The 23,969-nt window shown below is 43.0% G+C and overlaps 1 protein-coding gene across 2 annotated transcripts in view; it reads left to right on the forward strand.

Annotated features, from left to right (window-relative positions):
• AGXT (alanine--glyoxylate and serine--pyruvate aminotransferase) overlaps nucleotides 1-23,969 on the forward strand; it is a 53,032-nt gene continuing 29,063 nt past the window's right edge. The window contains exons 1-2 of one of the 2 annotated variants that reach the window (XM_040427920.1): nucleotides 1-284; nucleotides 18,798-18,990. In XM_040427920.1, the coding sequence (XP_040283854.1) occupies nucleotides 54-284; nucleotides 18,798-18,990 (424 nt within the window). In that variant the 5' untranslated portion in view covers nucleotides 1-53. Of the gene's footprint in view, nucleotides 285-7,087; nucleotides 7,302-18,797; nucleotides 18,991-23,969 lie in introns of those variants that run through there. The other variant, XM_040427921.1, reaches the window with a different exon arrangement.

The raw sequence follows: 23,969 nt of genomic DNA on the forward strand, positions 1-23,969 counted from the left end.
GGTTAAGGTTCACTGTGCGTCACATACCACTGTCCAGTCACTGGTTAATAAGGATGCAAGGGACAGTTAGAAGTATATCCTATTCTTTCCTTCGGGCTGCCCGGCTGTCAGGATCTGTCAGGATGTCCACTCAAACAATTTCACCTCCATCTGCAGCCCTTCTGCAGCCTCTAAATATCCCTCAACGCCTCATGCTGGGCCCCGGCCCTTCAAATGTTCCTCCACGGGTACAGGCAGCTGGAGGTCAACAGGTGATTGGTCATATGCACCCAGAAACCTTCCAGGTAAGTCCCCTTCTTATGACTTATGTTGGTGCACAACCATGAGGGCATAACATTTCTTATACAGATGTAGAAAAGTTGGGTTTGTCCTCTAGTTTAACTCATCATGGCATCTTAGTGTACTACAGTACAGCTGCTGCATTACCATGTGTATTATTCTGCTACATGGGAACGATGTGCTTTGTATCATCTCTATAGTGTAGATGATGAGGAAGTTGGAGTTGTCAGTAGAACTGCTTTAAATGGGGTCACAACTGAAATAATATTAATATTATCAATAATTTATTTTATAAATTATCACCAGTGGCTTGATACATGGTGTAATAAGGATCAACCCCTTTAAAGGCACAGCTGGTTTTCACTTTCCTGACCAGGCCTATTTTTTGCAAATTTGACATGTGTCACTTTACGTGGTAAAACTTTGGAAAGCTTTTACTTATCCAAGCGATTCTGAGAATGTTTTCTCGTGACACATTGTACATTATGTTAGTGTTAATTTTGGGTCGATATATTGTACCTTTTATTTATTAAAAAAAAATACAAGATTTACAGAAAATTTGGAAAAATGTGTTATTTTCTAAATTTTACTTAATTTGTTTTAAGTCATTGATATCTCACAAAATAGTTATCATTCCCCATATGTCTACTTTATGTTGGCATCATTTTGTAAACATAATTTTATTATTTTTAGGACATTAGAAGGCTTAAAATTTTAGAAGCAATTTTTCAAATTTTCAAGAAAATTTCCAAAACCCACTTTTTTAAGCACCAATTTAGTTCTGAAGTCACTTTCTACTCAAAAGGAAGCACACATATATGACCTATGATATGAAACTATACCCCTGAAATTATTCAAAACTCATTTTAGAAACTTTGTTAACCCATTCGGTGATCCACAAGAATAAAAGCAAAATGGAGGTAAAATGTAAAATTCTTTTGGGGAGATTTTCCATTTTAATCAATTTTTTTGTAACACAGCAAGGGTTAAAAACAAAACAAACCTCAATATTTAATACGCTGGTTCTGCAGTTTAGGCCTCATGCCCACGACCATATGATGTCCGTGTGATGTCTGTGTTGCATCCATTTTTTTTTCTTTTTTGTGGACCCACTGACTTTGTATTTTGCTGCCAAGGATAGGACATGTTCTATAATTGGCAAAACGGACATATGGATGCTGAAAGCACAGATGATCCATGAGCTTTCCGCATCCGTATGTCAGTTCTGCAAAGGGTAAAACATATCCTATAATTGGCTGCAAAATGCAGACCACAAACCCCTTTGAAATCAATGGGGTCGCCAAAAAATGGAAGCAACATGGACATTTCAAGGACATCACCCGTATTTTTCGGATCTGCGTTTTGCAGGCCAGGTAGGTCATGTGCATGAGTCCTTACAGAAACACCTGACAAGTGGTCATAATGTGCTGTATGGGCACACAGCAGAGTTCGGAAGGGAAAGGAACATCATATGGTTTTTGGAGGACATATTTTGCTGGTATGTTTTTGGGTGCTATATTGCATTTGAAGAGACCCTGAGGTACCCAAAAGTGACGCATTAGGGAAACTATAATTTTTTTACAATGAAATGTCACTCACATTTTTATTTTCACACAGTGAGAAAAAATCCCTATCAATTTTTACCAATTATCTCCTTAATAAGCAACACCCCTTTGTGGTCATAAACTCCTGTGTGGGTGCACTGGAGGGCTCAGAAGGGAAGAAGCGCCACATGGCTTTTGGAGGCATATTTTGTTGAAATGGTTTTTGGGTGCCATGTCACATTTGAAGAGACCCTGAAGTACCCTTACAGTGGAAACCCCAAACAAGTGACCCCCATTTTTGAAACTATTGCCCCCAAGGAATTTTTGAGGATGTAATGAGTGGTTTGGCCCAACAGATGTTTTATATAATTTAGAACAACTTGGTTTGGAAAATGAAAAAATTTAATTGTTTCCAAAAAAATGTTGCTTTAGTCCCAGATTTTTCATTTTCAAAGGTGTAACAGGAGAAAAAGCACTCCACAATTTGTTACGCATTTTCTCCTGAATACGGCAACACTCCATATGTGCTCTATAGTGCCCTAGTAGTAATAAGGTCGTTCTATCAAGCCCCAGTAGTATAAAGACCCCTCAATAGTGCTCCCAGTAGCAAAAAGGCCCCTCTATAGTGCCCCAAGCAGTTATAATGTCCTCTGTTGTTCCCCCAGTTGTTAAAATGCACCCTGTAGTGCCCCCAGTAGTTGTAGTGCCCCAGTATGTATAGAGTCCCCCTGTAATGCCCTCAGTACTTACAACGCCCCTGAACACCCTCCTAAAGAGCCAACCACCTAGTAGTATGTTCCCAAAAGAGACAGGAAAAAATATTCACCGACTCCCTCTCCATGTTTCCATCTATGAAGCAGCACTTATTTCTCCTAAGGAAGCTGATGTGAAACCACGTGCTGGGGTGTTTGGGGAGGCGCTTATTTTTTGGTCGACTTACTATTTGTGGTACCATACTTTGGTTTGTATTCACATTTACTGCTCTTGCACTGTAATATTATTATGCAAATGACCTGATTTGTGGCACCTCCATGTGGCTGATTTGTTGATTCATATACTTGTCTTTCAAAATTACATATATTGAATAAAATATTAATATTTTTACATATTACTTGGTTGGTATTTATTCATATTAGAAGCAGGCCACAGGCCTTTTCTGCCCACACCCTAAGATGCCTGTATTGAGGCACAGGCAGTCGTGATGAAGTTATGATGCCATTGCTTTACGACCTACTGTGCTGCCTCATAGGCTCCAGGCCTATTGGCTCCCATGCCCCACTGCACTACTCCACTTATATACAGTTGTATCTTTGGCGGCCACTATGTTCAGGGTCTCTGGAGAAGGCAGTCCATTCCGGCAGTGGCCCATCTGGCATTTGCCAGAGTTACCATATAAGTAGTCCGGCCCTGGGTGTGAGAGTGTGAAAAGTGAGCCCTCTTATTATTATGGAGTGCTTTGTGGCTTTAGAAACACCCTAATCCCTAATCTTTTGCGCACTCAGAGTAAAAGAGCACTATGTGCATTTGAGGGCCAGTATGGTGATTTACATCACTTCTGCTGACAACTCTAGAGGCCCCCCCCCCCCCCCCCGAGAAGTGACCTCATTTTTGAAACTCCACCCATCAAGGTATTTTGACAGTTATTTAGCAGAAATTAAGCACAGCGGACTGTACAACGTGAAAACTGCAAGTTTTTACACAGACATGGCATTTCAGTGCCCAATATGTTGTGCCTATCTGGTGCCATCTATGACTCACCCCACATTATTTGAATTGCTAGGCTTGGTACTACTGGGTACAGAAATATCGGAAATGTGGACGTAAACTGCTATTTGGGTATGCTGCAGGGTTCAGAAAGAATAGACCACCCTTTGGTTTTTGCAGTGCAGATTTTGATGGATTGGTTTATGGGCACCATGTTGGTATTGAACTGCAGCTGCGGTTACCAGTACAGCCATTTTCTGACAACCATACATTTATTTTTTCTCTCTACAGAGCTGTGTAGCGGCTTATTATTTGCAGATTGGTTCTATTCTGGGGTACATATGACTTGTTGATCACTTTTTATTCCACTTAGGCCTCATGCACACGGCCGTTGTTTGGGTTCGCATCCGAGCCGCCGTTGCTCTGGTCCGATGGCCCCGCTAAAAAAATATAACATGTCCTATTTCTTGTCCGCGCTTTGCGGACAAGGATAGGCATTTATATTGAAGGCTGTCTGTGCCGTTCCGCAAATTGCGGAACGCGGCAGGGACGCCATCCGTGTTTTGTGGATCCGCGATTTGCAGACTGCAAAACACGCCACGGTCATGTGCATGAGGCCTTACTATGAAGAAGAATAAAGAAAAGACAGCAATTCGGTCATAGCTTTTTGAGCTATGTTATTGCTATGTTAAAAATGAAACGTTATCTTTATTCTGCTGGTCAGTATGATTACAGAGATACCAGTTTTAGATGTTTTGTTTTTTTTTTACCACTTTTTTTACCACTTTTACACAAGCATTTTTGAAAAAAAATGTTTTTGCGTCGTCATTTTGTAGAGCAATATTTTTTCTGCCAATGGTCTTGTGTGAAGGCTCATTTGTAGTAGGATGGGTTGACATTCCATTAGTGCCATTTTGGGGTACATACAGCTTTTCACTTCATATTATGTTTTTTTTGGGAGTAGAAGTTTTTATTTATTTTCTTTTTATGGCATGCACCTGATGGGGTATATTATATGATATTTTTACGGTCGTTACGGACATGGCAATACTTAAAGGGGTTATCTAATCCCTATAATGACTGCCAAAATGCCCCGGGCACCTTATACAGGTTATACTTACCCCGCTCCCTCTCTTTATTTGCCTATTCCCCCTTTTCCTCCACTGTGTCAGCAATCAAAGCTGCTCTGAAATACACAGGCCAGACTAACTGTGCTGTTTTAACATAATGGAGAGGACTCCTGTGTGTGTGCACCGCAGTCCTGACAATGTATTTCTGCACATATTTAAAGGGGTTGCCTCACCTGAAACTTTGGTGGTGCAGTGCTAGGATATACCACCAATTTCAGATAGGTGCGGGTCCCACCTCTGGGACCCACACCTGTCTCTAGAACAGAGCACCAAAAGTTTGGGAGAACTCACCACGCAAGGATGCCCACTGCTCCATTCACTTCTATGGAACTGCCGGAAACTGGCTCGGCAATTTTAAGCACTCTCATAGAAATGAATGGAAGGTGGCCTGGCATGCACAGTGCATTCTCGTTCTCTTTGGGAGCTTCGTTCTAGAGATAGGTGTGGGTCCCACCTCTGGAACCCACACATATCTCACATTGGTGGAATATCCTAGCGATATGCCACCAATATTCCAGGTGAGAAAAGCCAATACATTTCTTACGGACGGCAGTAGTAAAATTAAACAAAAATTGTGGACTCCTTATCTGCAGTATTACTGATGTATTAATGCAGATAATAGTCCGATATCATGGTGATTGATTCTCTTTAATGTAGTGGGATGCACATCATCATTTTAACCAGTTACATAGTTTGCATGTTCACCATATGGCAGCACTTGGAGTGCCTATGGACCGTAATATAGACCCATAAGGACCTCATGGTCTTGCTGTATGACCTCAGATATGAAGAGTATATAACCCTAATGTAGTTCACATATTTCGATCATGCTTTGTATTACCCTTTTCATAAATTATCCATTCGTTCCATTGTATCTGCTGCAGGATGAGAATTCGGTACAGACTGTAGGCTGTATAGAGCTCTTTTTCTAATATAAAGTGGACACGCGAAAAATTTTTTTTATTAAATAATCAGAGGGACGAAAGGGTGCTCCCTCTATTTACTGTTCACAGCCCAGGGAAGGCCAAGGTGAAGAATTATCACTGTTAATTGTGAGTACTACTTCCACGTTCATAACCACTGCCACTCCTTCCATCCTCCGGGTCGCTGCATATATGGCCCTGAAGATGTTGCTCTTCATTTCAGCATAAATGTACAGAACCTAAGAATGCATTATGTTCCTCTTCCCCTATCTCCTACTGAATATATAAGCATGAGACTGCATAGAGAACATATTATTCAAGTTCATTTCAAAATCAGTGGGTCTCTGCACTTGAGAAGACATATAACAGATTTAGTAAGGTGCATACCAATAGCTTAATTAACATAATGCAGAATTGGGGGGGCAATATATATATTTTTTTGTTAGTGGCCCTGACGATAATAACTATCCAACCCCTTAAAAGCTCCCCCATATGCCCGGTCGCCTTACACACAATGTACTTACCTCGCTCCCCGGCACCTACGTCGCTTCTGATGCCGGCATGGTCGCCGCTGTATCTCCCTGTTGTACTGATGGAAACATCTGGCGTCGGGGGGGGGGGGGGGGGGGGGCAGCCAATGGCAGGTGGTGACGGCAATGAGCCTCCCTAGCGTCACCCGCCGTGCTGGCATCAGAAGATACATGGGTGCCGGGGAGCGAGGTAAGTACATTGTGTGTGAGGGGCCCGGGCATATTGGTGGGCATTTCAGGGGTCGAATAACCCCTTTAAGATTAATACCAGGTTCACATAGTGCAGTTTTGTTATCTCGACTTAAATAATACAAGAGGGAATTAAAAAAAATAGGAGTTCTTGCATTTACCAATATTCTTTTCTTCTCTGCAGGATCTACTCCTGGCATAAGTTAAGCAAAGGTTGCAGCAAACCGCTATGTATACAGTAAACCTAACCTCAGCGGGGGTATGAGAAAGGAAGAGAAAGAGAAAGAAAATTTTAACTACCACTCATATTTGCTTTATACAAGGCTTTATATAAGTTCATGTTACATCCTGCCTCTATATTTGCCGCATATCGAAGGAAAACGTTTCCACTGTATATATCTAACATGCCACTATATGCCACTAGATTAATACATAGTTATACATATGGATGTGTCATGTATCTTGATGTGCTTGTGTGAACAAATATAGCACCCTACTGAAGAAGTTTGGAGTTCAAAATAAGTTTTAGATTTAAAAAAACAAAAACTGGGCAAATGGTCTTTCATGTGATCTAGTTGCTCATTATAACCCAAGCATGACACTTTGACCGTTCTGAATCATACCTGATTCAACAAGTCCCTCAGCTCACCTTAAATCAATTATTACATTTTCCTATTCCTTGAAGAAGTAGGTGTCAATGAAGGGCAGTTCTGATTGGAAGGTACAATTGGCATGGAGGACCAATGTATGGTTCACTAGTTAACTTGAGTTAATAAAGAGAATGTATAAGAGACAGCGAGGAAACAGCTTACTTTCCACTCTGTTGCTTCAAGAGAAACATGACTTCCTTGCTATCTGTGAAAAGTCCGGAATCCCTTCAGCTGCCTTTACATGTCCCTCAAAGGCTCCTTCTGGGACCAGGTCCCTCAAACTTGCCACCTCGTGTCCAAACCGCAGGAGCGCAAACAATAATCGGTCCATTACAAACCTGAAATGTTACAGGTAAGGCCAACCAGGACCACATCTACAGAACAAAGTATCGCAAGGCCCAAAAACCGGTACCAGTATCAAATTTTATTTTTCATCTCCTGAAGACTATATGAATATTGCCTCTCCAGCACATTCTTCTGTTTGAATCATCTCAATGATTCATATGATTTTATCCACCCATCTAGATGCTGATGATCCTTACCTGGTTCATTCGAGCAAAATGATCTTTTTCCATTTAGCTAGGCCTTGTGACAATATGGACAAGATATGATAGCTTCAGTCTAGTCGTGGCTTTTATAAATATATGAAGGCACAAGGTCATTTCTAAGCCACGATTAAGCTGATTTAACCATGATGGATTATATTGGTCACACTGCTCGCCAGCCCCTTGTAGTAGGAAAACCACTAGAAAATAAATGGATTCAGTGGACCTTATAATAATTGTGTAAATAGGCTTTATGGAAAGCGAGAGGCAAGAATTCAAGACAGGCTGTTATTATATTGTCTTGTAACTGTTAGTTAGCAATTCTAACAAATAGGCTAAAGTAAATGTTTACTACGGCAGTGTCAACCCATTAACCAACATTTTACAATTCCACTGCCTGTACATTCATCAGAAGTCTGTTAAAGGTACACATCACCTTTAGATAAAATGAGAGTAGTTCGGGAATGTTCAATACCTTTTGTCCTAAACAATATGGTATAGATCAGGGATACTCAAGTACTTTTTGTAAAGGTCCACATACCCGAGTCTGCCGTAGGATGAAGGTCTCAGTTGTAAAACAAAAAAAAATATATAAAGGAGGGACAACACCATTGGCATGTAGTGCTGCATTATTTTTTTCTTTTACAATAATCCACACCTCCAAGCCCACCTAATCTCCTTTATGCCAACCAAACAGTAAGGGGCTGTGCACACGAGCGGTGATTTTCACGCATCACTTGTGTGTTGTGTGAAAATCGCAGCATGCTCCTCTTTGTGCGTTTTTCACGTAACGCAGGCCCCATAGAAATGAATGGGGTTGTGTGAAAATCGCAAGCATCCGCAAGCAAGTGCGGATGCGGTGCGATTTTCAAGCACGGTTGCTATGGGGCTGTGCACACGAGCAGTGATTTTCACGCATCACTTGTGCGTTGCGTGAAAATCGCAGCATGCTCTATATTGTGCGTTTTCCACGCAACGCAGGCCCCATAGAAGTGAATGGGGCTGCGTGAAAATCGCAAGCAAGTGCGGACGCGGTGCGATTTTCACGCACGGTTGCTAGGAGACGATCGGGATGGAGACCCGATCATTATTATTTTCCCTTATAACATGGTTATAAGGGAAAATAATAGCATTCTGAATACAGAATGCATAGTACAATAGCGCTGGAGGGGTTAAAAAAAAAATAATAATAATAATTTAACTCACCTTAATCCACTTGATTGCGCAGCCCGGCTTCTCTTCTGTCTTCTTCTTTGCTGTGTGCAGGAAAAGGACCTGTGGTGATGTCACTCCGGTCATCACATGGTCCGTCACATGATCTTTTACCATGGTGATGGATCATGTGATGGACCATGTGATGACCGGAGTGACGTCACCACAGGTCCTTTTCCTGCACACAGCAAAAAAGAAGACAGAAGAGAAGCCGGGCTGCGCGAGCAAGTGGATTAAGGGGAGTTAATTTTTATTTATTTTTTTAACCCCTCCAGCCCTATTGTACTATGCATTCTGTATTAAGAATGCTATTATTTTCCCTTATAACCATGTTATAAGGGAAAATAATACAATCTACAGACCACCGATCCCAAGCCCGAACTTCTGTGAAGATGTTCGTGTTTGGGTACCAAACATGCGCGATTTTTCTCACGCGAGTGCAAAACGCATTACAATGTTTTGCACTCGCGCGGAAAAATCGCGCATGTTCCCGCAATGCACCTGCACCTTTTCCCGCAGCACCCGTGTGAAAGAGGCCTAAGAATGTCCTTTCAGTGCCCCCTAACAATAATGATGCCTCTTAAATGCACCTTCCAGTATGATATCCCTTTAGTGCTCCACAGAGTGTGATACCCCTAAATGCACCCTCACAGCAGGGTGATCCCTTGGTGCCCCCACACATTATGCTTAGTTCCTCCCCACAGAGTATGAATACCCTAAGTGCCCCCTCATTATAGTAATGCCCTCTCTTTGCCCCTTTCACAGTAGTAATGACCTATCTGTGCCCCTTCACAGTTGTAATGCCCTATTTGTGCCCCCTTCATAGTAATAATCCCATTGTGCCTCCTTCAAAGTAATAATGCCCCTTAATAGCAGTAATGCCCATTGTACCCCCTTCAAAGTAATAATGCCCATTGTGCCAAGTTAATAGTAATAATGCCCATTGTGCCCCCTTAATAGTAGTAATGCCCACTGTGCCCCTTCACAATAATAATGCCCATTGTGCCCCTTTTCACAGTAATAATGCCCATTGTGCCCCCTTCACAGTAATAATGCCCATTGTTTCCCTTCACAGTAATAATGCCCTCTGTGCCCCCCTCCATAGTAGAAATCCCCATTGTGCCACCTTAATAGTAGTAATGCCCTCTGTGCTAGTAATGCCCATTGTGCCCCCTTCACAGTAATAATACCCTCTGTGCCTCCTTTATAGTAGTAATGCCCCTTGTGCACTGTGCCCCCTTCATAGTAGTAATGCCCTCTGTGCACTGTGCCCCCTCCATAGTAGAAATGCCCATGTGCCCTTTTCACATTAGCAATGCCCATTGTGCCCCCTTCAGAGTAAAAAATGGCCATTGTGCCTCATCCATAGTAGAAATGCCCATTGTGCCCCCTTCACATTAGCAATGCCCATTGTGCCCCCTCCAGAGTAGAAATGCCCATTGTGCCCCCTCCAGAGTAGAAATGCCCATTGTGCCCCCTCCAGAGTAGAAATGCCCATTGTGCGCCCTCTGTGTTAAAAAAATAAAAACACAGTACCTACTCACCTTGTCCCATTCCTGAAGCTCACAGTCCTCTCTCCCCTGCAGACACAGATCCCTCTGCAGCACTGTGTGGGCGAGGCTTATGCAGATTTTCGTACTATAGGCTCCGCCCACACAAGCCGTCTGTGCGATCTGTGCCTGCAGGCTGAATAGGGGAGCGGCGAGAAGTCTTCCTGATTCACTATTCAGAGAGCCGCAGGCCTGAAGGAGGGGAGGAGCTCAGGGAGCAGAGCCGTGAGTGACAGGACCCAGCTCCCTGCGCTCCAGCAATGAGAGCTTCCATCTGTATTGATGGAAGTGCTCATTGCTTCTGGACTATGGCAGCCCCTGAGAGCTGGCACCCGGGTGCATGCAGGGGTCTGGACAGCCGCCAGTTGAGTACCCCTGGTATAGATCTTTCTAAGGGTAGTTTCACACGGCAGAGGATTCCGGCAGGCAGTTCCGTCGCCAGACGCAAACTGATGGGATTTGTCAGACGGATCCAGCTGCGGATCCGCCTGACAAATGCATTGAAATACCGGATCTGTCTCTCCGGTGTCATCTGGAAAAACGGATCCGATATTAATTTTTTTTGCACTTTTAAAGGTCATGCGCAGACCGGAAAGCCAGATCCATTTTGCTGGAACACTTAATGCTGGATTTGGCACTAATACACTTCAATGTAAATTAATGCCGGTTCCGGCAAGTGTTCAGGATTTTTGGCCGGAGAGAAAACGGCAGCATGCTGCGGTATTTTCTCCGTCCAAAAAATGTAAGAGGGACTGAACTGATGCATCCTGAACAGAATGCTCTCCATTCAGAATGCATTAGGATAAAACTGATCCGTTTTTTTCAGGTATTGAGCTCCTGTGACGGAACTCAATACCGGAAAACAAAAACGCTAGTGTGAAAGTACCCTAAAAAGAAACAAGAAGTTATGTAGTAGAGAGAATCGGTTACTTTGTGGAGTAGCTCACTGCACCCCAGGATTTCCTCCTTATTCCATGCATGATATGAACCTATTAGTGATTCCTACACAATTAGGGCTAGAACCGTTGGTTTCTAGAAGAAATTAGGTCTCAGTCATGTTCAATGGGATATGATGACTGGAACTAGAGCAATTTATTAATAAATATAGTAAATCATTGAATTTATTGTCCTTAAAGGGGTTATCCCATCTTAGACAATGGGGGCATATCGCTAGGATATGCCCCCATTGTCTGATAGGTGTGGGTCCCACCTCTGGGACCAGCACCTACAAGGAGAACGGGCTGAGGGCCGATTCCTTTCTGAGATTTGAGAAAGTTGAGGAGGGCGCACTGCGCATGCGCCGTCGCCCTCCATTCATTTCTATGGAGCCGCCAAAAATAGCAGAGCGCTGGCTCGGCTAATTCCGTCGGCCCCATAGAAATGAATGGGAGCTGTGGCCGAGCATGCGCGTTGTGCTCCCATTCACTTCGATGGGAGAGGCGGGGAGCTGCGCCTGGTGGTGGACGGACCCCGGGAAACACGGGTTCCTCCAGCCACAACTCTCCCCGGCTCCGTTCTCCTTGTAGGTGCGGGTCCCAGAGGTGGGACCCGCACCTATCAGACAATGGGAGCATATCCTAGCAATATGCCCCCATTGTCTAAGATGGGATAACCCCTTTACAACAGTGCTCCAGTTTCTGGAAAAAATTTGACTAGGAGTACCCAACTAGTTTTAGTAATGGTAACTGGGTTTGCAGTCAGGTAAAGATCTAAGCTGAACACTAATAGTAAATGTCATCTTGCTAATCTTTTGCAAGCTTTACAGAAATACTCTATGTACATCAATATTTGTTATTACGGTAATCCATTGAGGGAAACCTAGACCAGAACCCTAAGGCTGGGTTCAGACCTGAGCGTCTTTGATATGCGCGTTTAACGCGCGTTTTTGACGAGCGTTTTTTTGCAATAGTAAACGCGCGTTTGACGCGCGTTTGTGTGATTGACTGCAATGTCCTATGGCCACAAACGCGCGTCAAAACGCCCCAAAGAAGCTCAAGTACTTGTTTGAGCGTAGGGCGTTTTACAGCGCGTTTAAACGCGCTGTAAAACGCTCATGTGAGAACCAGGGCCATAGGGAAGCATTGGTTTTCATGTGTGAGCGTTTTACAGCGCGTTTGAACGCGCTGTAAAACGCTCAAGTGTGAACCCAGCCTTAAACTTATTGAGTCCCCACAGAAAAGAACCCATATCTCCAATGGGTCCCAAACTCCTGAAATTAATTAAGACTAGGTCCATAAAATTAATCAGACTCCATACAAGATCACCAAAATTAATTAGAAACCCAGAACAAACCCTTAAAACAATCAGACCCCCAAACCATTAAATAAATCAGACCAGTGACTGGACCCTAAAACTAAACAGACCCCAGACCAAATCTCAGAAAGGAATCAGCCATTAGTACAGCCCCTAAAATTCTTCAAAACTCAGATCAGAAAAAATATATATACTCTACTTACCATTTTTATAGTAGGTCCTTTTCAGTTCAATCCTCACACACAACACCATGACACTGGTCAGTATCAGGACCTGACCAAAGTCCACCAGTTGAGGACTAGTGAATGTGATGCTTTTGCTCTATAGCTGGACAACCCTTTAATTGTTTTATGTCCTTCATTTTGTCTGTTGCCATATGTTGTAATGTCCAGCATTGTACTGTATGTTGGGATGCTAAAATCTGACTAGATGCGCATTTACACACGCTGACTGAGCAGGCAATTATCGGGAAGGAACCGTTTCTTCCTGATAACAGCCTGTTCATCAGTGGAGGTGAAAAGCTGGATTTACATGCAGCAATCACCTCCACTGTATGGGGACAAGCAACGGCTATTGCAATCGCTCATCCAAAGATGATTTAGGTGTCCGTATGAAAGATGATTTCACCAGAAGAACAAGCGTTTTGCTGGTTCATCGACTGATCTGTGGCACCTTTACATGGGCCGAGTATCGAGAACAAGGGTACTAACACGTGATCCTGATAACCGGCCCAATAGTTTCCCCCGTAAATCTGCCTTTGGTCTCTGATAAAGATTATCTGTTGTGTGATTGTTGCACTTCATTCCTTTATAACTGCTGCTCTCCGTCAGTCCACAAGTCTTGTGGTTTTGCTTCTGCTTGCATTGAAGCGTCGCCTAAAATCCCGTCATTCATAGTTTTCATTCTTTCCCAGTTTATGTCTTGCATTAACCTTCTTTCAAATTCACCTTTTTTGGGTTTGGCCACACGGTCAGGTTTCTTGATGCAGTTTTGAAAGTCACAATCAGAAGGGGATCATAATAATAGAGAACATAGAAAGGACAGATATGACTTCTGCATCAGGGAACCTGATCGTGTGGCAATTGCGGACAAGAATAGGACATGTTCTATTTTTTTGCGGAAATGGAAGCACGGATGCGGAAGGGCGGATCCGCAAATGCGGATCCACAAATGCGAATGCAGACAGCACATTCTCGCCCCATTGAAAATGAATGGGTCTGCACCCGTTCCGCAAAATTGCGGAACGGATGCGGACCCATTTTGCGGACGTGTGAATGAACCCTAAGGCTGGTTTCACACGAGCGAGTTCAATGCGCTGAACTTGCGGTATTGATTTATGATGCTATGTAACCCTTAGGCTTCTTGCACACAAACGTTTTTTTTTTTTCTGTTTCTGTTCCGTTTTTTGCGTTCCATATACGGAACCATTCATTTCAATGGGTCGGCAAAAAAAAACGGAATGTACTCTGTTTGCATTCCTTTTCCGTATTTCCGTTTTTACGTTCCGTTCAAAGATTGAACATGTCCTATTATTGTCTGCATAACGGACAAGGATAGTACTGTTCTATTAGGGGCCAGATGTTCTGTAAAAACGGAATGCAAACGGATGTCATCCGTATTTTTTACGGATCCGTTTTTTGTGGACCGCGTTTTTTGTGGACCGTAGTACTGTGTGTGAGAAATATCTCTGTAAATGACAACTTTTAAAAATTTTTTATACAAAGTTGTCAATTTACAGAGATATTTCTCTCACCCAGCATGGGTATATGTAGAAATACACCCCAAAACACATTGCCCTACTTCTCCTGAGTACGGCGATACCACATGACACTTTTTTGCAGCGTAGGTGCGCAAAGGGGCCCAAATTCCAATGAGTACCTTTAGGGTTTCACAGGGCATTTTTACGCATTTGGATTCCAAACTACTTCTCACGCTTTAGGGCCCCTAAAATGACAGGGCAGTATAAATACCCCTGAAAAAGCCATACGGTCATGTGCAATAGGCCTTAGAGTTCTGGAACGTATTGGATAACACTGACAGGATTATGCATAATGTATCCTATCAGTGCTACGTAGGTCAGCACAGGAGCTCTCGCAGACGCACCCTGCGAGTTCAACGCATTGAACTTGCTCGTGTGAAACCAGCCTTATACCTCCCGAGATCTGACAATAGCAATCAGATTAACCACTTTACATCAAACATGATGATTGACATGTTGATGCACAATATCTGGCATGTGCACATGATGCTGGGTATATGGATATTGGTCTATGGATAACAATACAGCATTCAACATACACTAACGAGAAATATAACATTTTCTCACTGACCAATCAGAATAGCAGATAGTTGCTCAAAATGGTTGATTAAATGTTTTATCTTGTCTGTTGTAGAAAGTAGATATCCAACAGATATTATGCTGCTATTCAATGCACCAGCAATGGAAAATGAAAAAGTGTCAGAAAGAATAGTAAAAAAAAGAATTGGAAATTAGCTAAAACAATTTTACTAATAATAGCATGCACTCTGATGTATCTCCCCATCACAAATGGTCACTGATTAAAATCCCTGTATCATTGATGGCATCAGAACAGCAGATTAATACAGCAGATGGTATCAAAACGGCAGATCCCTTGTCACTTTGCATTTATTGCTTTTGTTAATTCGATAATGCAGGCCCCTTAAAGAGGTTTTCCTAGATTTTAAGACTGATGAACAATCCACAGTATAGGCCATCAATATCTGATCAGTGTGGATCGGACTCCCAGCACCCTAGCCATTCAGCTTTTGGACGGTGCTGTGGTACTCGGGTGAGCTCTGTGACCTGTTCCTTGGCCTGTGAAGTCCCATCCATCTATCATGTTGCCTTTCTACAGCCTGGTACCATTAAAGAGAATGGACTGATTTGCAATAGAAAATACAATGCCATGCTTGGTATATGGCAAAGAGGCTACAGTGCCCATCTAAGCGCTATGGCCACTTGAAACAGGGGTGTTGGGAAACTCTGATCTGATATTGATAACTGATCCTAAACATAGGTCATCAAAATGTAATTCCCAGTATAATATTGAAAAGTCCTCATTTTCTGGAGAACAATGACACTGGTAAAAGCTAACAGGCGGATCTTTATAGCTCCCACTATACTCGTCCATGCCACTGTACAGAAATATTGAGAGATTGCTGTTAATGCTTGAACCACAAATGGCCGGAAAGAGGAAATTAGAAATCCTCTCTGATTAATGAGCACGATTCCACTCCAGACATATTAAAGTTCTAGACATGTTGTGACAAACCTACATATTGTGATCCTTTTGTTATGTTTTGAAGCAGAATATCATGTTGGGTTGAAGGAGTTTCAGGAAATTTTATTCTATGAACTTGCCATGCCCCTCACGGAATACCTTGGTGTGTCTTCTTTCCAAAATGGGGTCACTTTTGGGGTATTTATACTGCCCTGGCATTTTAGGGGCCCTAAAGCGTGAGAAGTAGTACTGTGTGTGTGAAATATCTCTGTAAATGACAACTTTTAAAAAAAATTTATACAAAGTTGTCAATTTACAGAGATATTTCTCTCACCCAGCATGGGTATATGTAGAAATACACCCCAAAACACATTGCCCTACTTCTCCTGAGTACGGCGATACCACATGACACTTTTTTGCAGCGTAGGTGCGCAAAGGGGCCCAAATTCCAATGAGTACCTTTAGGATTCCACAGGGCATTTTTACGCATTTGGATTCCAAACTACTTCTCACGCTTTAGGGCCCCTAAAATGACAGGGTATTTATACTGCCCTGGCATTTTAGGGGCCCTAAAGCGTGAGAAGTAGTTTGGAATCCAAATGCATAAAAATGCCCTGTGAAATCCTAAAGGTACTCATTGGAATTTGGGCCCCTTTTGCGCACCTAGGCTGCAAAAAAGTGTCACACATGTGGTATCGCCGTACTCAGAAGAGGTAGGGAAATGTGTTTTGGGGTGTATTTTTACATATACCCATACTGTGTGTGAGAAAAATCTCTGTAAATGACAACTTAAAAAAAAAAAATTATACAAAAGTTGGCAATTTACAGAGATATTTCTCTCACCCAGCATGGGTATATGTAAAAATACACCCCAAAACACATTGCCCTACTTCTTTTGAGTACGGCGATACTCAATGTGTGACACTTTTTTGCAGCCTAGGTGCGTAAAGGGACCGAAAGTCCAACGAGTACCTTTAGGCTTTACAGGGTTGCTCACAATTTAGCCCCGCCCAAAATGCCAGAACAGTAAACACACCCCACAAATGACCCCATTTCGGAAAGTAGACACCCCAAGGTATTCACTGAGGGGCATAGTGAGTCCGTGGGAGATTTTTATTTTTTTTGCCAGAAGTTAGCAGAAATGGAAACTTTATTATTATTTTTTTTTCCACAGAAAGTGTCATTTTCCGCTAACTTGTGAAAAATAATTAAATCATACATGAACTCACCATGCCCCTCCGTGAATACTTTGGGGTGTCTTCTTTCTAAAATGGGGTCATCTGGGGGGTATTTATACTATCCTGGCATTCTAGCACCTCAAGAAACAGGTGCTCAGAAAGTCCGCTGCTTCAAAATGCGGAAATTCACATTTTTGTACCATAGTTTGTAAATGCTATGACTTTTGCGCAAACCAATAAATATACACTTATTGGATTTTTTTTTATCAAAGACATGTAGCACAATAAATTCTGACTCAAACTTGTATAGAAATGTAATTATATTTGAACAATTTTACCCGAAAAAGTTAAAAATACACTTTTTTTGAGAAAATTGCGGTCTATTTTGATTAATATCAGAAAAATGAAAAATCTCAGCAGCAATCAAATACCACCAAAAGAAAGCTGTATTTGTGAGAAGAAAAGGAGGTAAAATTCATTTGGGTGGTAAGTTGCATGACCGAGCAATAAACCGTTAAAGTTGTGAAGTGCTGATTTGTAAAAAAGGGCCTGGTCACTAGGGGGGTATAAACCTGTGGTCCTTAAGTGGTTAAGGAGACTACATAGACTAAAGTTAATAAAACCGGATGATTTCAACCATAACAAACATTTGTCCAGTGCAACTCAACAAACAACGAACATTGGGGAGATTTACTAATTAAAATGCGTCATAATTCTGGCTTAATTGGAGCCGAAAAACTGGCTTCTATGCTTTGCACCACATTTGTTTTAGATACATTTTTCGGATTGTCTGACAAGGGGAAATGGCTGCAGTCTATCCAAAAGGGCCTTGGCTTATGTTGTGTCGATGTGCACCAAAATTTGCAGCAAAATTTGGTTTCAAAATTCTAACATAAAGGAGCCCAACTCATAGCTAGTGTATAGCCTATAGGTTTACCAGATTTACCACATGATGATACATCTTGTACACCTATAGGCTATACACTACCTATGAGTTGGGCTCCTTTATGTCAGAATTTTTAAACCAAATTTTGGTGCACATCTTCACAACAAAGACCAAGGCCCTTTTTGCTGCCTGTCTAGGGACTGTCTCATATTAGTATTAGTAAATCTGCCCCAATGTCTTGAAATAAGTCAGACACAATTGATTTTTATACAATAGTCGGATGATAGAACTTTCATTCTTCGTCCAATGCCTGGTGTCGTTGAAGATGTAAGGCCAGTTTGAACGAATGTAACGACCATTACGAACTTCCACTAAAATGATATGTGTCTTTCCCCTTCCGGGGCAATTTTTTGCACTTCTCTCCTTATACTAATGGTCTATTTCTTTGTGGAAGTCAAACATCCTAGTACTTTACTTATGATTTCATTGTAGATGTCACTTTCCTATAGACTGTATGATAAGTACTTATGTATCCAAGTATTTCTGGATCTATACCAAGCTGCCCACTCAGTATCTGGTATGTCTTTCTCCTTCTTTGTGTTCTAGGTTTTAAATATTGCGTAAAGATATTTTTAAAGAGGTCCATATTATATGGGAATCTTAATTGGTATTGAAGCTACCTACCGTTCACCAAAAGGTGGTTTGTTCATCCATCCATCAGTACTTGTATCTAATAGAGTGAAGTCTTACAGAAACTACTTTGCTCAGTGAAGACAAACTGTGGTGATGAGGTGAATCATAGACAATGTCAGGGAGGGTGATGTCCATTGTAAAGTCCATGCAAGTAGTGGACACAAAACAGACCGAGTGGTCTGTAGGCCACCAAGTGCTCAGTCATGTCTAACATTATGAAAGATGAATGGAGCTTGTGGGGGATCACTGTTATGAATGATTTAGTAATTTATGCATCTCTCTCCTACAGATAATGGATGACATTAAACTTGGGATACAGTATGCCTTCCAGACCAAGAACACCTTGACCCTGGCCGTGAGTGGCTCAGGACACTGTGCTATGGAGACTGCTATATTTAATGTGGTAGAGAAAGGTGACATTGTTCTTGTGGCTTCAAATGGCATCTGGGGGGAAAGAGCTGCAGACATTGCTCAGAGGATAGGTAAGGAAGACAGACAACTCAATCTCTGTGATATAAGATGTGTACAGAGCACTTTATTGGCTTCTCCACGCACAGTTTTGGTCCTACATTTTTGGGTTTAAAAAAAAGCCATGAACAGGGTTTTTTTATGGCGTTTGAGGCATTTTCGCCCATATGGTGTGTTTTATCACTGGATTCTTTAATGGTGTCTTTGCATGCCTAGTTACTTCTTCATGCCAAGGTTATTTCTTCTGTAGAGCTGTAAGGGAACAAGGCATTGGTAAAAAAGACATGCAAAAACCAATGGCAGTCTATGGGAGAAAAATATCAGGCAATAAGCAAAAGGATACCAGCATCCTGCAATTTTAAAAAAAAAATGCCATTGACACAAAAAACTCACCATAGGGGTGAAATTATTTAAAATGGCCTCTAGCAACCTGTCCTAGAATGTGATTAGGGCCAGTTTCCACCACATAAAAAGCTGTCTTGGGGGGTGCACTACACTTGCATATATACTACATATTGGTGAGCGTTCCTCTCAGGCTGCTCAGCCATGATGGTGTTATCACAATTCATGCGATTCTCATCTTCTTTGTGTGGTGCCAAATCAATTGGAAGTATAAGTATGTGCGCGCCATACTGCTTTCATAATGAGACCAGACACACAAGTTGGTTTCATGAAAGCATCTTCTCATCCCCCTGAGCAAGAGAACTTTATTCAAGTTACATTCACTTAAATAGCAGACATGACATCACAAAAGGGGTGTTCCTTAAGAAAAAACTATTGGCTTCTTGGGGAGTAGTTTGCTAATTTTATCCCTGAGTTTCATTGGCACATTCAAAAATGGCAACGCAACTCCCCCTTTCCAGTGACCTTAAGACAAAGAAATGCACATGAGGCTCACACATCTGGTTTGCTGCCATCTTGTGGACAGAAAAGAGTAATACAATACATATATATAGAGAAATAAAAACTATCTCTCACAATGGCATATCGTAGGCAGGATCACATCATTACCATCTATTGTAGAGCAGTGTCGTTTGTAGTGAGGCTGTGCCCCCTCATCCCCCTAGGCAGCTCTGCAAGTGGAAGAATCTAGTCCTCCTCACATTCTCAGACTTGTTCCTTGCAGCCATTTTAAATAATTCCCGTAGAACCCCTTTAATAATTCCCTTGCAACAACTGTGGCTAGGTTTTTGCCTAAAAAACACAGCAGAAAAACACCACCAAAAATGCATATATGGCTCTTGGAAAGCGGGGAAGAAAAAACAAAAACAAAAATTGGCCTGGCTTTTAACTTTAGGGGTTAAAGATGTGCCAAATTTATCAAACAACATGCGACATTTGATAAATTTTGTGCAATTTGCATTGAAAAAAACTGACTTCTCTTCATAATAAATTCACCCCTAAGTCTTTCCATTTTACATCTCCTCCAGTTACAGTATGATCCCTTTGTGGATTTGGCTTCAAAAATAGTATAAAATCCCTGAATGTAGAAATGCACAAAAGTCTAGTTAGGCCTCTTTCACACATTCAGTTATTTGGTAGGTGTTTGGTCAGTAATTTCCATCAGGATTTTTGAGCCAAAACCAGGATTGGAGCCTCCACAGAAATAAGGTGTAAGGGAAAGATCTGCTCCTGTTCTGTGTATTTGACCCGCTCTTTGTTTTGGCTCCTAATCAATGATGGAAGTCACTGACCAAGCACTGACTGTGAGAAAGAGGCCTTATTCCATGTCCACGATGACATCTGTGACACGATGGTCAGTAGTTCATCAGATGATGTCTGTGAAGGATCCGTTTTTGGTCCGTGTATCTGTTTTGTGCCCTTTGTGTCATCCGTGTTCCACGGATACTGCTAGCCTGAACATTAGATTCCAGAGCATCTCCTACCAATGGTCAGTGAAAACCACAGAACAAACATGGATGCCATCTGTGTTGTGTCTGTCGTTTTTACGGACCCATAGACTATAATATGTATGAGGGACCTGTGACCATGGACAAAATAGGGCACAGAAAACCACTAATGTGTGAACAGAAAAATCAATGGGTATGTGTGCTGTTTGTGGAGACCACGTACGCGATTCTCTGAAAGAGGCCTTCCTCAGCTAATATAGGAGGACTTGATTGTCCTAGATGACAGTACAGGAAGCAGAGCCATTCATGAATGTATGTACTTAGGTAGGTCTGTAACAAGAACTGAATGGTCTGAAGAGAAGTGAAGAGATTGCCAAATCATAGTCCATAAAGGACTATCTGTACGTGAATAAACTGGGAAGACTGGCTGCCATAAAATATACTACTGATACACGAGCAGGGGCTCGCATGGTGTCTTCTGCCAGTCTAATATATAAAGCTGAGTGTATGTGTGTGTATGTCCGCTAAATGAATCTGCACCGTCGCATTTGAAATCACAAAATTTGCACAAAGGTACATCAGGTGTCCGGGAAGGTTTTAGACCAGGTCTCAGCTCTCTAGGACGTACCGTTCCTGAGATATTCCCAAAAAATGCATTAGCAAATAGAAGCTTGGTCACATGACCCTTATCAGCCAACAGAAGCTCGCAGGTCCTTCAGTCTGCACATACAGAGTTTTACTCCAGGTTTCCATAACAATCCAGCCATTTTTCTTCACTGCTGTAGGAGAGCTTTAAAGGAAATCTGTCACCAGGATAATCGCTATTAAAGTAAAGCTATGGCCTAATAGTACTTAGTACCTTATTTCAAGATGTGCCTTTGTTCCAGCAATAGATGTTTTTATCCTCTAAAATCCAGTTTATTTGGTATGCAAATGAGCCAGTAAGGTGCCCAGAGGGGCGTCACTCTTGCTGGAAGGAGCCCAGGCACGCCCCATGCCACAATGTGTCCACCCTCAAAAGATGTAAAACCCCGCCCCCATGCACCACTAAGCCACGCCCCTTATCTGGATAGGACATGCCCCTCTCACTCCTGAGCCGACAGGGATTGAAAAAAATGAAGGTAAAAATCAACTTCTTTCAGCAGCATGGGTGGGAGGGAGGGTGACTTTCTCCCTGCAGCTTACACTCAGACAGCACAGTTCGGCTGTCTAAGGCCTCATGCACACGACAGTTGTGTGCATCCGTGGCCATTGTTCCGTTTTCCGTGATTTTCTGCGGACCCATTGACTTTCAATGGGTCCGTTGAAAACTCGGAAAATGCACCGTTGTTCATCCGCGGCCGTGATCCGTGTTTCCTGTCCGTCAAAAAAATATGATGTCCTATTTTTTTGACGGACAACGGTTCACAGACCCATTCAAGTCAATGGGTCCGTGAATAAACACGGGTGCACACAAGATTGGCATCCGCGTCCGTGATCTGTGGCCGTAGGCTACTTTCACACAGACGGATCGCAGATCCGTCTGCATAAAAGCTTTTTCAGAGCTGAGTTTTCACTTCGTGAAAACTCTGATCCGGCAGTATATTCTAACACAGAGGCGTTCCCATAGTGATGGGGACGCTTCAAGTTAGAATATACTAAGAACTGTGTACATGACTACCCCCTGCTGCCTGGCAGCACCCGATCTCTTACAGGGGGCTGTGATCCGCACAATTAACCCCTCAGGTGCCGCACCTGAGGGGTTAATTGTGCGTATCATAGCCCCCTGTAAGAGATCAGGTGCTGCCAGGACGGAGGGGGCACACCCCCCTCCCTCCCCAGTTTTAAATTCATTGGTGGCCAGTGTGCCCCCCCTCCCTCCCCTGTATTACTGTACATTCATTGGTGGCCAGTGTGTGCCCCCCCTCCCTCCCCTGTATTACTGTACATTCATTGGTGGCCAGTGGGCCCCCCTCCCTCCCCTGTATTACTGTACATTCATTGGTGGCCAGTGGGCCCCTCCTCCCTCCCCTGTATTACTGTACATTCATTGGTGGCCAGTCCGGCCCCCCTCCCTCCCCCTCCTAATTAAAATCCCCCCCCTATCATTGGTGGCAGCGGATAGTTCCGATCGGAGTCCCAGTTTAATCGCTGGGGCTCCGATCGGTAACCATGGCAACCAGGACGCTACTGCAGTCCTGGTTGCCATGGTTACTTAGCAATTTTTAGAAGCATTATTAGGAGGGGGAGGGAGGGGGGGCCCACTGGCCACCAATGAATGTACAGTAATACAGGGGAGGGAGGGGGGGCCAGCTGGCCACCAATGAATGTACAGTAATACAGGGGAGGGAGGGGGGGGGCCCACTGGCCACCAATGAATGTACAGTAATACAGGGGAGGGAGGGGGGGCCCACTGGCCACCAATGAATGTACAGTAATACAGGGGAGGGAGGGGGGGCCGCACTGGCCACCAATGAATGTAAAACTGGGGAGGAAGGAGGGTGTGCCCCCTCCTGCCTGGCAGCACCTGATCTCTTACAGGGGGCTATGATACGCACAATTAACCCCTCAGGTGCGGCACCTGAGGGGTTAATTGTGCGGATCACAGCCCCCTGTAAGAGATCGGGTGCTGCCAGGCAGCAGGGGGCAGTCATGTACACAGTTCGTAGTATATTCTAACTTGAAGCGTCCCCATCATTATGGGAACGCCTCTGTGTTAGAATATACTGTCGGATATGAGTTTTCACGATCTAACTCAAATACGATGGTATATTCTAACATAGAGGCGTTCCCATGGTGATGGGGACGCTTCAAGTTAAAATATACCATCGGATTGGAGAAAACTCAGATCCGATGGTATAATAGGGACTCCTGACTTTACATTAAAAGTCAATGGGGGACGGATCCGTTTGCAATTGCACCATATTGTGTCAACGTCAAACGGATCCGTCCCCATTGACTTGCATTGTAAATCAGAACGGATCCGTTTGGCTCCGCACGGCCAGGCGGACACCAAAACGACTTTTTCCTTAATGTCCGTGGATCCTCCAAAAATCAAGGAAGACCCACAGAAGAAAAAACGGACACGGATCACGGAAATACGGAACCCGTTTTATCGGACCGCAAATAAAAACGGTCGTGTGCATGAGGCCTTAGAGTGAGCT

This window comes from Bufo bufo, chromosome 4, assembly GCF_905171765.1.
Source record: "Bufo bufo chromosome 4, aBufBuf1.1, whole genome shotgun sequence".
Taxonomy (NCBI): Eukaryota; Metazoa; Chordata; class Amphibia; order Anura; family Bufonidae; genus Bufo; species Bufo bufo.